This window comes from Lithobates pipiens, unplaced genomic scaffold (assembly GCF_037356315.1).
Source record: "Lithobates pipiens isolate NorthernLeopardFrog02 unplaced genomic scaffold, aLitPip1_a1.2 Scaffold_19, whole genome shotgun sequence".
NCBI classification, from domain to species: domain Eukaryota; kingdom Metazoa; phylum Chordata; class Amphibia; order Anura; family Ranidae; genus Lithobates; species Lithobates pipiens.
This window is the reverse complement of record NW_027507764.1, coordinates 299,734,780-299,751,198: the sequence shown is the minus strand read 5'-3', so window position 1 is coordinate 299,751,198 and position 16,419 is coordinate 299,734,780. Positions and strand designations below refer to the sequence as shown.

Below are 16,419 nucleotides of genomic sequence, written 5' to 3'. Positions count from 1 at the left end.
CACACGAGAGAACTTATGTCCGACAGACTTCCGAAGGAGTTCTGCCGGAGTTCCGACAGAAATCTGATGGACTTTTCGACTGAGCGGACTTGGCCACACACAATCACACTAAACTCCGACGGATTCGAACGTGATGACGTACGACTGGACTCGAATAAGGAAGTTCATAGCCAGTAGCCAATAGCTGCCCTAGCGTCGGTTTTAGTCCGTCGGAATAGCATACACACGAGCGAATTTTTCGGAGGGACCTGGTCCGGCGGAGTTCCGTCGGAAAAATTTGAAGCATGTTCCATATTCTAAAGTCCGTCAGACTTTGGCGAATCAAAAGTCCACACACGATCGAATAGTCTGACGGAATCATTCCGTCGGACTTTGGATGTTCAAAAGTCCGCTTGTGTGTACGCGGCATTAGAGTAATGTTTACAGATATCTCTGGTCTCCATCCTGGTGATCAGCTGTAGCCACATGAGGAGTGTTTACATTTTTTTTTTTGTAAATTACATTTTATTGAGTTTTTTTGACATACAAACAGTAACCCGCAAAAGGCGGAAACAAACACTGGTTACAGCATAAAACAAAAAGACAAAAAACAAAAACGGGGACCATTTCCCAACCCCCACCCCCCCAAAAAAAAAGGGAGGGGGGAGGGGAAAACCCCCACAAAAAACAAAAACAAAAAAGTGTTAGCCCAGCCCTGGCACGGTCTTATCTAGACAGATACGCCCACTACATTACCCTCCAGCCGGAGGCACAACAGATAGCGATTCTGTGCAGTGACTCCCTGCTCCATCGTACAGGAGAATGTCTACTCATGTGATCCCTCCCCCCCACTTCCCGCCTAAAGAAAAGGTACCCCTCAGGTACGTGAAAGGGCCATCTATTGGGGAGATCTTGCATTTGGTTCAAGCCCACCCGCACTCCACTCCTTCAGGACTCCACAGGGAACCCCAGGGGCATTGAGCTTAGGAGTGTTTACATTTTATGAATACATATGAATGTTGGCTTGTTATCTGGTCCTGGGCACCAGATTGCTGAAGCAATCATACAGCCTCTGAGACTGAAGTAAAAGTAAAAAGGTTATAACTGACATCTGGTCAAACACCTGAATACACAGCTGAAATACATACCTACCAAAATATTTGTGTTTCGATTCACACACCCTTTCTACATTGCCTAACCAGAAGAGTGATTACTACACAACAAAGATGCAGTATAATCTTCACTGCATCATCCCCTCATGTGAGCAAGTTCCCTGTGTCAGACTGTAATGCAGCTGAGCCTGTGTAGGGGATTACAGGAAGCTGATATAAAAACAGAATACTTATACTAACTGTATTTAAAAATACTTTCAATGGTTTTCCATAAATATATAACTGCATTAAAAAGGTGTCTTTCAACATCTGTAATTCATCTTTAAAGTATCTGTCCTATGGAAATGTTTAACACCAGGAGTGGGGACACACAGAGGTGGGCAGAAGAGCCCTAATTCCTACGTGAAAGGAAACAGAGAGAACTAAAAATTACTTTTGGATGAACTGCCCTGCTAACCAGCCATTACAATGCGTGATAATGCTCAAAACCCTTTCTTTTTATAGGTATGCATGTATATATAGATATGTAGAATCATAAATCTAGCAGCAAGCCACATTGTTTGCTTGTTTCAGACAAAGCGGTTTAAAATGAAGGCTATTGATAATGAATCACTTAAAAGATAAGTGCACTTTTAGAAACCTGTCCTGGGAGAATTATACAGCCAGGATTGCTGACCTCCTATGGAAAAACCTCAATGCCTGTCTACCTCTGGCTTCGATGCATCACAAACCTAAACCAATGCAGCAAGTAAAGTCAGAGCTTCTAATCTGTGTACCTGAGCTTGGTCAGTGTTTTGCAAAGTTTTCAAGTCAGAATGACAGATACACATTTTTCATATTCAGAAGATTAAAATGACAGCCAAATGTCTTTTCTATCAGTACAGTTCTACTTAAAGAACTTAAAGTGGAGTTCCCATCATACAAAAAAATAAATAAAAGTCAGCAGCCACAAATACTGCAGCTGCTGACTATTAATAATCGAACACTTACCTGTCCCAGGGTCCAGCGATGCGGGGGATCGAAGCCTTGCTCGTCTCCCCCTCCGCTCAGTGGCGCCGGCATTTTAACTGTGGGCGCCTGGCTGTGGCTTCACAGTTGGGCACCCACTGCACATGCGTGAACCGACGAGCCGCGCCGTGCACCGTGACTGGCCACGCAATCATCTGGGACCTGTCACATATCCCAGATGACTGCCTAGAGGGAGAGGAGAGAGCTGATCTCCCTTCCTGCATTGCGGGAAGTGACTTCAGGAGCCCAGGCGCTGAAGGAGGCAGACTACGTGGGACCACCTAGCAACAAGCATTTAGAAAGGAGTAAAAAAAAATAATCTCTAAATGTTTTATTTTTAATAAGCGCATTAATACATTTTTTGTAGTTGTAAACCTCAGCCATGAAATAAGAACAAAGCATGTCCCTCTATAGCGTGTACTAGTCTCAATTAAGAGCACTACGTGTCACTTCTGCCTGCTGCTTCGTCCCTCTGCTATCAGCATTAATCCCTTCTGACAAGTTTTCTTGACACCAACAGAAAAATGGTAACAGGGGAGGCATCTCCAACTGATTGACAGACTCAGCTCTGTTCCTGCGTGCTATGTGAAGGGAGTGTGTCATTTCCCTCCAATCAGCACTCAGAGCTCTCCTCACTGAGCTCTGCAGAGTGTAACTTCATCTCTCCACCCCCTTTTTTCTGAACTGTCAGACAAGTTTAATAAATTATGGACTTTAAATGGATGTAGAGAAGAGAAGACTACAGGTAAACAGTTACTACTTATGTAGGGGGATTTGTTTCACCTAAGGCCAGTCACTTCACTATGTAAGTATATGTAAGGGTTTATAACCACTTTAAGAAACATATTTCTTAAAGTGTGTCTTCCCTATAAACATGCCTCTATCCAGAATGATTAACGGTGGCCTTGAGAGAATGGTGTTAGCCAAAAACAATGTAATAGAAAATAAATAGTTCTCCGTGTTTCAGATAAATTGCTGTAAAGTTCTCAGGATTCCTTTAGAACACTGATTAGTCTCTACTAAAGAACAGTGAACAACAAAGTTCACTTTGAAAATTATGGTTGCATCATCTCATTACTGTGTAACTTAAAGCAGAACTAAACTGTATCTGAGCATCACATACTGAAAATGCTATAAAATTCATGGGCAGATAATTCATGTAGCATTTACAGTACTTCATGGAATCCATCTGCCCTTAGCTCAGGAATGCAGGGGGGGGGGGGGGGGATTAGCTAAGAAAGCCCCTCTTCTCCTCTTCCAGATGAAGGAAAAAAACTCCAATGAAGAATTCTGGGATGTAGGACATCCTTAAAGCCAGAAAGCAACTGAAGATAAAAAAAAAGGTTTAAAACAAGTAAATATAATAAACCTTCCTATCTATTTACTAATGCTATCAGTATAAGGTTTAAAAACAGGTAGTGTTGACTGAGAAAACAAGTTCTGCTTTAACATGCTCAGAACATGATCAGCACAATAGCTATGCACTGTTGACTTGAATCTATGGATTAAAATCCCACCAGGGACACTATCTGCATGAAGAATGCATGTACTGCAACCCTACAGAAACCTGACAAATTCAAACTTTCAAATCTAACCCTAGTAAGGCAGGGGTATTCATTTTGGGAACCCCATTGGGACAAGCACTGATGGCAGGCATGTACTGGCCTTCGGGACTACCGGGAGTTTCCCGGTGGGCTGATAGCTCAGTGGCCCGGTTTCAGTGACAGCATAGTTAGAGCCGGTGGGGACTCCCAAACCCTGTCCACCATTAAGCTAATCTCCCACTGTGCAACTTCTCTAGACTCCCTGTGTTCAGTGGGGGCTGGGGGACTGAAAGCGGACTATTTCCTCATTTTTGGCTTTGGGCGGATTAATCCGCAGCAGCGCACTACAAAGTTGAAGGTCGGCCTGTGCTATATCAGTACACTGTACCTGGCTGGGAGCGCTGCTGTGGATTCATCCGTCTAAAGCTGAAAGTGATGAAATAGTCTGCTCTCTGTCCCCTGACCTCCACTGAACACAGGAGAGACACAGATACGTTTTTTTTCTAAACAGCTACACAGCGGGAGTCGGGAGATTAGCTGATTGGTGGACAGGATTTGGGAGTCCCGGCCCACTCATCTTGCCACCCCAGCTCTGTGGTGCCCAGGAGGAATTAAGAGGACCAGATGTACCAGCAGTGCACAACTAGTCCCGGGCTCTCAGCTCAAGAGGAACCACCTGCAGACCAGGTACAGGGGGGGCCAACATTGATGGGCACTTATGAGGCTGCGCTGATGGGCACTGATCAAGTTGCATTAATGGGCACTGGTGTGGCTGCACTGATGTGGCTGTGCTGATGGGCACTGGTGAGGCTGCATTAATGGGCACTGGTGTGGCTGCACTGTTGGGCACTGGTGTGGCTGCATTAATGGGCACATGTGTGGCTGCACTGATGGGCACTGATCAGGCTGCATTAATGGGCACTGGTGAGGCTGCATTATTGAGCACTGGTGTGGCTATGCCCTGTCCTATGCCCAATAGTGGAATGTTTTTACTTTTTTTTTTTTGCACAATTGCATACAGTTTACATACTGTTTTTGTGCGTGTTTGCAAAATTAAAGTGGGCTGGTCTGGATGATGTCCAGGGCCAAAATGTTGTCCCAGTCCAGCCCTGACTGATGGGAATGCGCTCTGTAAAGTGTTGCATGCTACATTAATACAAGTACGTCTCATTTAAACACAAGAATAGTTTTGATATCTATTTTACTGTGAAGGTATATCTCAACCTATACCACAAAAATATGTCAATGTGAATAGAAGAAACCAAGTTTTTTTTTTTTTTGCAAAGTAGTTTGAAATTCTTAATTAGTTTTTTGCATTCTTTAATACCACATATGATACCCTATGCAGCTGGAGGCAGCTTTTAACACAATGGAATAGAATGCTGCCCCAAAGATAGCCGTAGTGGATTAAGGCCGGTTTTTATTTCATATCGGCACTGAGGTTTCCTGTTCATAAAACTTTACATTCCTTGCATATTCTTTAAAGTGTGGGAAGATAGAAGTATAAATTGCAACAACTCATTCTGTGTTGGAAAAGGCCATTGCTGGATAACTTCAAAGCAATGATATATATATATCTGGAATCAAATTTGGAAAATAAATAATACAAAATGCAAAGTGATACAAAAAGACTATGAAATGCAGTGACCCAGATCAACCAATTAGAATTTACCTTTTACTGTACCGATTTCATAAAACTGAAATCAGATTGGCTGCTATGCATTACTGTTTCACACATCATTACATTGTTGTATTGAGTACACTTATATATATGTATTGTAATTGTTCTATTCTGCATACAAGTTGATCTATTTAATACCAAAATGCAATTACTAATGCAATGGTGAACAGCAAATCATACCTAGTTTTATGCAATCTGGTTTATTGTACACCACTGTCCTTGACATTGCGTCAGGAAAGAAACACATATGGTGGGTACCATTGCGCAAATCCATCTGAAAATGCTAGTATTCACTGCTGTTATGCTGGTTTCTGGGTTGCTTTCTTGCATATTATTCCCACTCAAAAATAAAAGTGTGAAGTCAAAATCATTGGACCAACAGTCTGGCAGCTAGCATTTCTGGAACCGGTGGCATCCCACTTCTTTCTCCAAAGATAGATTTCCTTTAAGACGTTCCTTTAAAAACGTTTGTAACTATGTGAATGATCCAATGAGATGATCAGTACTCAAAATGTACTGTGTTATGTGGGAAAACAATTATAGAGGAGTTGGTCATTTCCAAGTTTGCTGGGTCTACAATTGTACACCCGATGCTTATCATACATAAAACATACCTCCCAACTTTAGAACTTGTGAAAGAAAGTCACCTTTGAGTGTGGAAGTATGCTGTGTGTTCTGAGCACCACAGTGAAAATGGGGCATAGCTAAAATGTGCTAATTATTGGGCGTGGCTGAAAGGGGCATAGTAAAAGCCTACACTTATCTTTATCTTGTCTGAACCTTAAAATTGTTGAAAACTACACAGCAAAAATTAGCTATTAAGAAAATAGACACTATGGGCTATGTAACACGCCACACAGAATATAGAGTACTAGGGCCAGATCTGATTGACATACCAAACAGCGAATGGAGCACAACAGCCAGGAGTTTGTATCATAGGGCCCCTTACATTACTGGTTAGTAGAAGTCAAAAATGGCTGGTGTCAGTGTGTATTTGTGTGTGTGGAGGTTTTGCGGGGTCTAGTAAAAAAAAAAAAATGCACACTGCCAGTGGTCATTGGGAGGGAAAAATGTCCAGCATTACTAACTAGGAAAAGGAAAAATGTCAGATAGGTGGCAGTTGAGGGAGAAAGAAGTCCTGGTGTCAGCAGGGCCTAGGGGGTACACCGGACATTATTGGCAGCCAGAGGGGTACCAAGGTGGTCAGAAAGGCCTGCATAAATACTGTGAAGGTCAATGGAGTCTGAAGGGGTACAGTGGTGGTCAGTGGGGGCTGATGGGGTACATTGGTGGTCAAAAAGAGCTTTGGTGGTACTTTGGTGGTCAGTGGGGGCTAATTGGGTGTACTGGGGGTCAGTGAGGGCAGGAGGGGTGCTTTGGTGCCTAGCGGGGGCTAAAAGGGTACATTGCTACTCAGCTCCACCTCTTTCGGGACTATGCAGAGTCTGTTGGTAGGAGATTACTCTGGAACAAGTATTTCTGCCCTTGGTTCCAAGACTCTGGGATTGTACTTTAATTCTGGGGCAGTGCCGCAGAAACATTTGGAGGGTATGCATAAAATAATAACATTAGTTTTAGTAAACAGTAGTTCTTATACTGCAGAGTGTGCTCCTATTCCCATTATCAAAAGATGGATACAGGATATTCTCTGGCTGCTGCAACAAAGCACAATACAGTATGCAGTATACGCAATATAAACCCAGATCCTGAAATGGGTTAAAAGATAATAGATATTTGCCTTTAGGGGAAAGAGGAGTTAAAAAAAAGGAATGTAAAAAAGCAATGATTTAATTGACACATCCGCTTACTGACTGAAAGTATACTGATTGAATGAACAAGATAATTAACCAGATGGTCTCAGTCTTCCTCGGGCAAGGACAGTTAAAAATCCATGTTCTGTATTTTCCAAAAAATAATATTCAGCATTTCAAGCTTGCCAAACAGGACCCAAGTGCTGAACTCTGAATCCCTTTCACCTTAAAATAAAATAATTGGAAAACCTGGATAGTATGTATATTTCGTATAAAGGGCAATAATAACTAGAGTGTTACAGGCCTTATATATATTATATTATATATATTTATGCAAAAAGCCATTGGTGAGTTCTGGGGCAAGGGCAGGGTTTAGGTAGTCATTTTACCACAAATTTATATTAAACACATCTATGTTACAAAGAATTCCATAATATACACTAAATTACCTAAAGTATTGGGACGCCTGCCTTTACACGCACATGAACTTCTTCCCAGAAGAGTTGAAGCTGTTATTGCAGCAAAGGATAGGCCAACTCAATATTGAACCCTACAACTAAGACTGAGATGCCATTAAAGTCCATGTGTGTGTGTAAAGGTAGGTGTCCCAATACTTGTGGTAATATCGTGTATATAGGGGTGTATTTATCATTGTTTTTACACAAAATTCCCAGAACTTTCAACCAGAGTTTATGAAACTTTCCAAGTAGAAAAATATGGGTGGAAGTAGTGTGAATCTTAAATTAAAAAAAATGAAATTACCTCAGTATCTTTCTAGTGAAGAGCATTTGAATTCAGTTTTGACCCTTCAGACATTCAGAGCTATTCTATATAGATTATAATGCCCACTATCTGTACTGTACATACAGTTCACAACACAGCACACACATTACAAGCCTAAAATCACTTTTATCAATTATAAGTGGGTAGTAAAGTGTTATAGTGGTTAGCACTTTCATGTAGCAGCAAAAAGGTCGCTGGTTCGAATCCCAACCATGACACCACCTGCCTGGAGTTTGCATGTTCTCCCTGTGTGTGTGTGTGTGTGTGTGTGTGTGTGTGTGTGTGTTTGCTCCAGGTACCCCAGTTTACTCCCATTCTCCAAAGACATGCTGGTAGGTTAATTGCATCCTGTCCAAATTGGTCCTATGTGTATCCACATGTGCATGCATGAATGTGAATTAGGGACCTTAGATTGTAAGTTCCTTGAGGGCAGGGACTGATGAGAATGCACAGTATAATATATATGTAAAGTGCTGCATAAATTCATACAAGTACCTGAAATAAAAAAATAAGTAATGTAATCAGGATTTGTGCAACTAAAGGATTTGCTACCCCAATTCTAATGTTAAAATCTGAGAGACTATCCCCGTTGAATAGGGTGTTTATGACACCTGTAGAAAGTATCAACCTTTCTCAAGGCTGAACTGGCAGTCCTAGTATAAAACGCACACCAACCCACACCTGCGTACCTGACTACATTTGCCAAGCCTTTAGGGTAAATGATGTTTAAACATTATTATCAATACTGCTATAAGTTTTTATTCACTTTTAAATTGGGCACCTTAAGGCTGAGAAGCCCAAATTAGCTCACACAAAACCAACAACACAATACTAATATAATAATAATTAACTAATAATAGAGTATGCCTCTGAATTGCTTAACCACTTTCAGACCGGACCATTTTGCTGGTAAATGACCAGAGGTCTTTTTACACTTTGGCACTGCGCTGCTTTAACTGGTAATTGCGCGGTCATGCAATGTTGTACCCAAACAAAATTTGCGTCCTTTTCTTCCCACAAATAGAGCTTTCTTTTGATGGTATTTGATTGCCTCTGCGATTTTTATTTTTTGCGATATAAACGTAAAAAGACCGCAAATTTTGAAAAAAAATGATATTTTCTACTTTTTGTTATTAGAAAAATCCAATAAACTCAATTTTAGTCATACATTTAGGCCAAAATGTATTCAGCCACATGTCTTTGGTAAAAAAAAAGTCAATAATTGTATATTTATTGGTTTGCGCAAAAGTTGTCACATCTACAAACTAAGGTACGTTTTCTGGAATTTACGCAGCTTTTAGTTTACGACTGCCTATCTCATTTCTTGAGGTGCTAAAATGGCAGGGCAGTACAAACCCCCCCAAATGACCCCATTTTGGAAAGTAGACCCCCTAAGGAAATTGATAAGAGGCATGTTGAGCCCATTGAATATTTTATTTTTTTGCCTCAAGCGATTGAATAATGACAAAAAAAAAAATTTTTTTTTTTTTTTACACAAAGTTGTCACTAAATGATATATTGCTCACACATGCTATGGGCGTATGTGAAATGACACCCCAAAATAAATTCTGCTGCTTCTCCTGAGTATGGGGATACCACATATGTGGGACTTTTTGGGAGCCTAGCCGCGTACGGGGCCCCGAAAACCAAGCACCGCCTTCAGGCTTTCTAAGGGCGTAAATTTTTGAGTTCACTTCTCACTACCTATTACAGTTTTGAAGGCCATAAAATGCCAAGATGGCACAAAACCCCCACAAATGACCCCATTTTAGAAAGTAGACACCCCAAGCTATTTGCTGAGAGGCATGTTGAGTTCATGGAATATTTTATATTTTGCCACAAGTTGCGGGAAAATTACAAACTTTTTTTTTTTTTTTTTTTTTTTAACAAAGTTGTCACTAAATGATATATTGCTCATGCATGCCATGGGCATATGTGAAATGACACCCCAAAATAAATTCTGCTGCTTCTCCTGAGTACGGGGATACCACATATGTGGGACTTTTTGGGAGCCTAGCTGCGTACGGGGCCCCGAAAACCAAGCACCGCCTTCAGGCTTTCTAAGGGCGTAAATTTTTGAGTTCACTTCTCACTACCTATTACAGTTTTGAAGGCCATAAAATGCCAAGATGGCACAAAACCCCCACAAATGACCCCATTTTAGAAAGTAGACACCCCAAGCTATTTGCTGAGAGGCATGTTGAGTCCATGGAATATTTTATATTTTGCCACAAGTTGCGGGAAAATTACAAACTTTTTTTTTTTTTTTTCACAAAGTTGTCACTAAATGATATATTGCTCACGCATGCCATGGGCATATGTGAAATGACACCCCAAAATAAATTCTGCTGCTTCTCCTGAGTATGGGGATACCACATATGTGGGACTTTTTGGGAGCCTAGCCGCGTACGGGGCCCCGAAAACCAAGCACCGCCTTCAGGCTTTCTAAGGGCGTTACAGTTTTGAAGGCCATAAAATGCCAAGATGGCACAAACCCCCCCCAAATGACCCCATTTTGGAAAGTAGACACCCCTAAATTTAGGGGTACACTAGTGAGACTAGGTAATAAATGGCGGGTGCCCTGAAACTATAAAAAAATAACTAACCAACCAGCGTCACCTGTAACAGTTATATGGTGATCACTGGTGAAAGGGTTAACTAGGGGGCAATTAGGGGGCTTTATGCGGTAGTATATGGGGGTCCCTGGCGCTATAAAAAGCTTCAGCGAACCTAAATACCTACCTGCCTAACTAGCGTCACCTGTGACACTAATACAGCGATCAGAAAAACGATCGCTTATTAGGCTGGGTTCACACTGGAGCGATGCGGGAACGCCACGAATGCGCGGCGGGTTCCCGCATCGCATGCCTCCCGGCGGCAGTTCACACTGCCCTATGCGAACTGCTGGGAGTGTCAGTGAAATGTTACTGACACCCCCAGATCAGTTCGCATATCGCAGTGCGATCTGCAAACTCGGATCGCATGGTGTGAACACCCATGCGATCCGATTCTGCTGCGGGCCAAAAAAAGGGTCCCGTGCGAATTTGCGGCGGGTGCGGCGAATGGCTGAACTCGAATCGCACAGAGATCGGATGTGATTTGCACTGCAGTGCGGTGCGAATCACATCCGTTCTCATAAACCGCTGCAATGTGAACCCAGCCTTAGTGACACTGGCGACGGGGGGTGATCACGGGGTTAAACCTTTATTGGGGGGGTTAGGGGGGTACCTTAGAACTAAAGGGGGCTAACCCTAACTGCCCTAACAGTTATTAGTCACAAATGACACCCGCCGGGTGATCAGGGGGTTAAACCTTTATTAGGTAATAAATGGCGGGTGCCCTGAAACTATAAAAAAATAACTAACCAACCAGCGTCACCTGTAACAGTTATATGGTGATCACTGGTGAAAGGGTTAACTAGGGGGCAATCAGGGGGCTTTATGCGGTAGTATATGGGGGTCCCTGGCGCTATAAAAAGCTGCGGCGAACCTAAATACCTACCTGCCTAACTAGCGTCACCTGTGACACTAATACGGCGATCAGAAAAATGATCGCTTATTAGGCTGGGTTCACACTGGAGCGATGCGGAAACGCCGCGAATCCGCGGCGGGTTCCCGCATCGCATGCCTCCCGGCGGCAGTTCACACTGCCCTATGCGAACTGCTGGGAGTGTCAGTGAAATGTTACTGACACCCCCAGATCAGTTCGCATATCGCAGTGCGATCTGCAAACTCGGATCGCATGGTGTGAACACCCATGCGATCCGATTCTGCTGCGGGCCAAAAAAAGGGTCCCGTGCGAATTTGCGGCGGGTGCGGCGGGTGTGGCGGGTGCGGCGAATGGCTGAACTCGAATCGCACAGAGATCGGATGTGATTTGCACTGCAGTGCGGTGCGAATCACATTCGTTCTCATAAACCGCTGCAATGTGAACCCAGCCTTAGTGACACTGGCGACGGGGGGTGATCACGGGGTTAAACCTTTATTGGGGGGGTTAGGGGGGTACATTAGAACTAAAGGGGGCTAACTCTAACTGCCCTAACAGTTATTACAGTCACAAATGACACCAATGCAAGAAAAAAAAAAAAAAAAAATGACATTGGTGTCACTGTGACTGGGGGGCAGGGGTAATTGGGGGGGTGATCGGGGGGTAAAGGGGGGGTGTGAGTGTGCCTGGCATGTTCTACTGTGTGTGTAGAGTGTTGGTGCAACTTACTGATCCGCTCTCCTCCGTGTCGGAACGAAAAATACCGACACGGAGGAGAGAATACATCACTTCCTCTCCTGTGTTTACATTACAGGAGAGGAAGTGATGTCACCGGGGATTTCTATTCGTCGGGAGCGATCGCGAGGGGGTGGCCATGAATGAATGGCCGTCCCCTCGTCCGGGATCGCTCCCGAACGAATACCGACCGCCGCAGGCACCGGGCGGGGGCCCGATCGGGCCCCCGACCCGCGGGAGGCAAGGGACGTACATGTATGTCCTTATGCCTGCCCGTGCCATTGTACCGACGTACATCGGCGTGCGGCGGTCGGCAACTGGTTAAAAAAGCTTAATCCAATCAAGATAATTATTTTGAATGATATTCAGTGTGTTCCTGTACTAATATGCATAATGTTCTGTCAGTGAAACGCCACATCTTGAACAAATTAGCCCATGGCTGGTGATTTATAGGGATGGGCCAAACAAACCCCAGTTCGGTTTGCACCAGAACTTTCAAACATTGGGAAAATTCAGACCCGAATAACGAACCCCATTAAAGTCAATGGGACCCGAATGTCAAAAATCAAAATCAAAAAAAGTGCCCACTTTGAAGGTTTATATGCAAGTAATTGGGCATACAATGGTTATAGTAGTCCCGGTCTTGCCCTAGTGGACATGTATCAATAAAAAAAAAGTTTGTGAAAAAACATAATTTTTAAATGAGAAGTGATTTTTTTTATTTTTAAAGTGAAAGCATAAAAATGAAAAATTCCTTCCAATATAATGCCTGAGGGTTCCCCTTAGTCTACCTGTAAAGTGGTAGATCTGTACCATATCTAAAATCTGCTGCAGCAATAATTGCATATATAAAGTAAAAAAGAATGTCATTTTCCCTGCAACCTGCCTTTATTTTGCCAAGCAACAGCTGGGGAGCCAGTGTATGATGAGGCCACAATGTAGTGCACTGGGAACAATATTAGAGATTTTTGGATACATTCTGGTGTCACTTTGACTTTGGATGGAAGTAACGGGTGCATAAAAAATTGGTCTTTGGGTGTCAGTGGCGCTTTTCCATCATAACCCTATAGAGGTAATCTTAATGAAAGCAAGAATTGGCCTTACTGTAAAAAATTGCAATCATGTGCACCTGTCAAACAGGTGCTGAAAAACTGGTCTTTGAGTGTTAATTGTGCTTATGAAACCTATACCAAAAACATTCTTCCAGATGAAATGATTGAACACCCTCAAAGCTAGGCAGCCTCGAAGTTCCACAACCCAAAAAGACTTAATCTGTGACATCGACATCAGGGGCTTCAGAGCTGGTAATCCAGGACTGATTAATTCAGGACTGATTAATTCTTTATAAAGGTCAACCGGTCCACGGAGTCTGTGGACAGATGCGTTCTATGATCAGTAGCGGAACCTCCTGCAGCACTGAATGTCCGTTCTAAAAGCATGCTGGATGCAGGGCAGCTCAACAACTCAATAGCATACTGGGAAAGTTCTGCCCAGTGGTCTATTCCCATGACCAAGTAAGTCAGCGGATCATCAGCTGGAAAGCTCTCCATCTCTGTTTTGGCCCAGAGGTAATCATCCACCATGTGATGCAGACGCTGACGATGGGATGATGGGATGTGGAAGCTGACAGCCCTGGATAGCGAGGACTATAAAAAATCCATAATGCCTCACTTAGGCGGACGTCTTCTCCAACGCTCCTCTCTTGACCAACAAAAGAATCAAAACAAAGTTTTCCATGACACTGTAACCTACTGGAGTCAGGAAAAATGTTCAATAAAATCCTCTTTAACGTGTATTTTATCTTCTGCACTTTTTGTGGGAACGGGATGAGTTCTGAGACCTTCCCCTTATAACGGTGGTCAAGGAGGGTTGCAAACCAGTAATCATCCTTCTCCTTTATGCCATGTATTCTTGGGTCCTTTCGCAGGCTTTGAAGCATGAGGTTACCCATGCACCTCAAATTTGCAGAGGCTTGAGAAGTAGACTCCTCGGGGTCACTCAGGATGACAGCATCTGGAACTTCCTCCTCCCATCCACGTACTACTCCCAAGGGTTCTGGGGTTGGAAAGTCATTGATAACAGATTGACGCATGTCTTCCTCTTCTTTGAAGCCTATGAAAGTGCCAGAATTCTCCTCATCCTCCTCCCCTCTCACCTCCCTGTGTTCTGTGACATAGGAATGATGGTGTCTGGATAAAGTGGGCCTTGAGAGGAAAGGAATACAGTGCATGCATCCTTAATGATCAGCCATTGGCGTGGGGGAAAAAAAGTAGTCATCGTGACTTTATCCAATCATGGCTCATTCCCGCCCCACAGTATAAAAGTATTCTTTCAATAGCAGCCATTTTTAGTGTGATTTCATCATGGATAGAGATAGAACAGGGCTCTGTTCAGTGCTATTATTTAGTTAGTGTGCTATACTGTGCTATTTTGCTTCAATTGTCAGCGTAGAATATTAGTTTAGTGTCAGTCTAGGGATAGTGTGAGTATAGTTCAGTTTTGTATAGTGTACAGCTAGAGTAGGGGCAGCTCAGATAGTTTCACTGTAGTGTAGTGAGACCGTGTCATTCAAACATACATTAGTGAGGAGTAGGGACAGCTTATATAGTTTAAGTATAGTGTAGTGAGACTGTGTCAGTAATCTTGACATTAGTGTATAGCTAGAGTAGGGACAGTTCAGATAGCGTCAGTGTAGTGACGGTTGAACACTCTCTATTTGATTGCGATTTTTTGGGTTTAGATACAAATTAAATCTTTATCTTAGAAATTAGCACAAAGGCATCTTTAGCTATATTTGGTAATATCAATCTTTAAACATATACATATAGGTAGTTGCAGGCTTTTTATTCTTTGCATAACTTTTATTCTTTTCCTTCCCATTGTTTTAACAGTGACCATTTTCACTAAGAGCAATTCATTTATCTCCCTTTAGGCCTGGTTAATCTATGCGGGTGGTTCCGGCTGCAGGTCCGCACCTGTACCCGCAGCCACAACCACCCACCCAGAAAAACGTGCTGGATGCGTGCGAGTGCCATTAATTACACTGGAAATCACACCTGCACTGGAAATGACACTGCACTTGCAGGCTGCATTTTTTGGTACAGGGACCTTTTCCCTGCATTTTTCTGGAGACACGGCAGGTTATGTAAATAAATGGGCTGCCTTGCCTGCTCAAAACATGACCTTACTTTCTAGAACTCTTGGTCAAATCCCTGGCGCACATCATGCAAGGGTAAGGCACCCTTGTAGGCACTGGTAGCCTCCCCATATGTAGCTGTAAAGCCAGGGCTATAACATGAGTGCTTCACTCAACCAGGAAGTTAAGAAACTGTTATTGAAAGTAAAATCATTTTTTTAACTAATAAAAGATGCCCACTAAACAAATGGGGGAGGGATATTACATGTTGATTGATTGAGACTTCACCTCCCTGTAATTCTAAGATACATACAAACAGTAGACACAGGCTGGATTCATACTTGTATAATGGTTTAAAAGATTTGACATTATGTATGCATTTTTCCTTCGTATTCTAAAGGCTCTGTTTTCTTTGAACATGTGATAAGCAGCAGAGGAATAGAAGCTCATAAGACTGATGTTTCCCTGCAGACAGGCTGGGAAAGAGCTGGGTCACATGACAGTTGTATATCCATTATGAAAAAAGGTAGTTTTTTTTTATTAAAATAAATACTGTTCCATCGTCCATATACATAAAGAGAGGGGTTAATATAAATTAAACAGTGAGTGGTATCGCTTTAAAAATATATAAAAAAGAAACTTACATAAATGCTGTCTTCCTGGTATCTCTTGTAGAGATTGTACATTATTGAGCCCTCATGGAGATCACCCAGTGATGCCATGTCTTCTACGCCATTTGTGCTGGTTGGATGCATAGTGGTCACCTTCTGGCGAGTAATTGTGCTTTGTTTGTATGTGAATACCTGAACCAAAATAAAAACAAATAGCCCCAGTTAATAAAATCTAGACATAATTTTCCTTAGAATAAAACAAAAACAAGCACGCAGAGTTCTCAAGGTATATGGTACATTCATAGATATGATATATCCCTGCTACAGGTGTACTAATTGTAGAGCAAAAATATAGCACAGAAATGAAGCCAGTGAAGAATATGACATGATTTACATCTTAAAGCGGAAGAAAACTAACTATAACTGTTCCTAAAAATGTTCCCTCCTCCTACATAGCCTGCCTAATCTGTATAGTGTGTACTTATCCATTTCAATCTGCTCTGGTCCAGTTCCATGATCCTGCAGTTTTGTGTAAGGGAGTGACAACGGCTGTGAATTCTGGGAGCCATGAAGTCTCCCATAGATTACCATAG

At 42.6% G+C, this 16,419-nt stretch overlaps 1 protein-coding gene across 1 annotated transcript in view; it reads right to left on the bottom strand.

Moving 5' to 3' along the window:
• Positions 1-16,419, bottom strand: part of MYO10 (myosin X) — a 311,116-nt gene that overhangs the window by 196,508 nt on the left and 98,189 nt on the right. Inside the window, exon 3 of the mRNA XM_077492017.1 lies at positions 15,860-16,018. Coding sequence (XP_077348143.1) covers positions 15,860-16,018 — 159 coding nt within the window. The remainder of the gene's footprint in view (positions 1-15,859; positions 16,019-16,419) is intronic.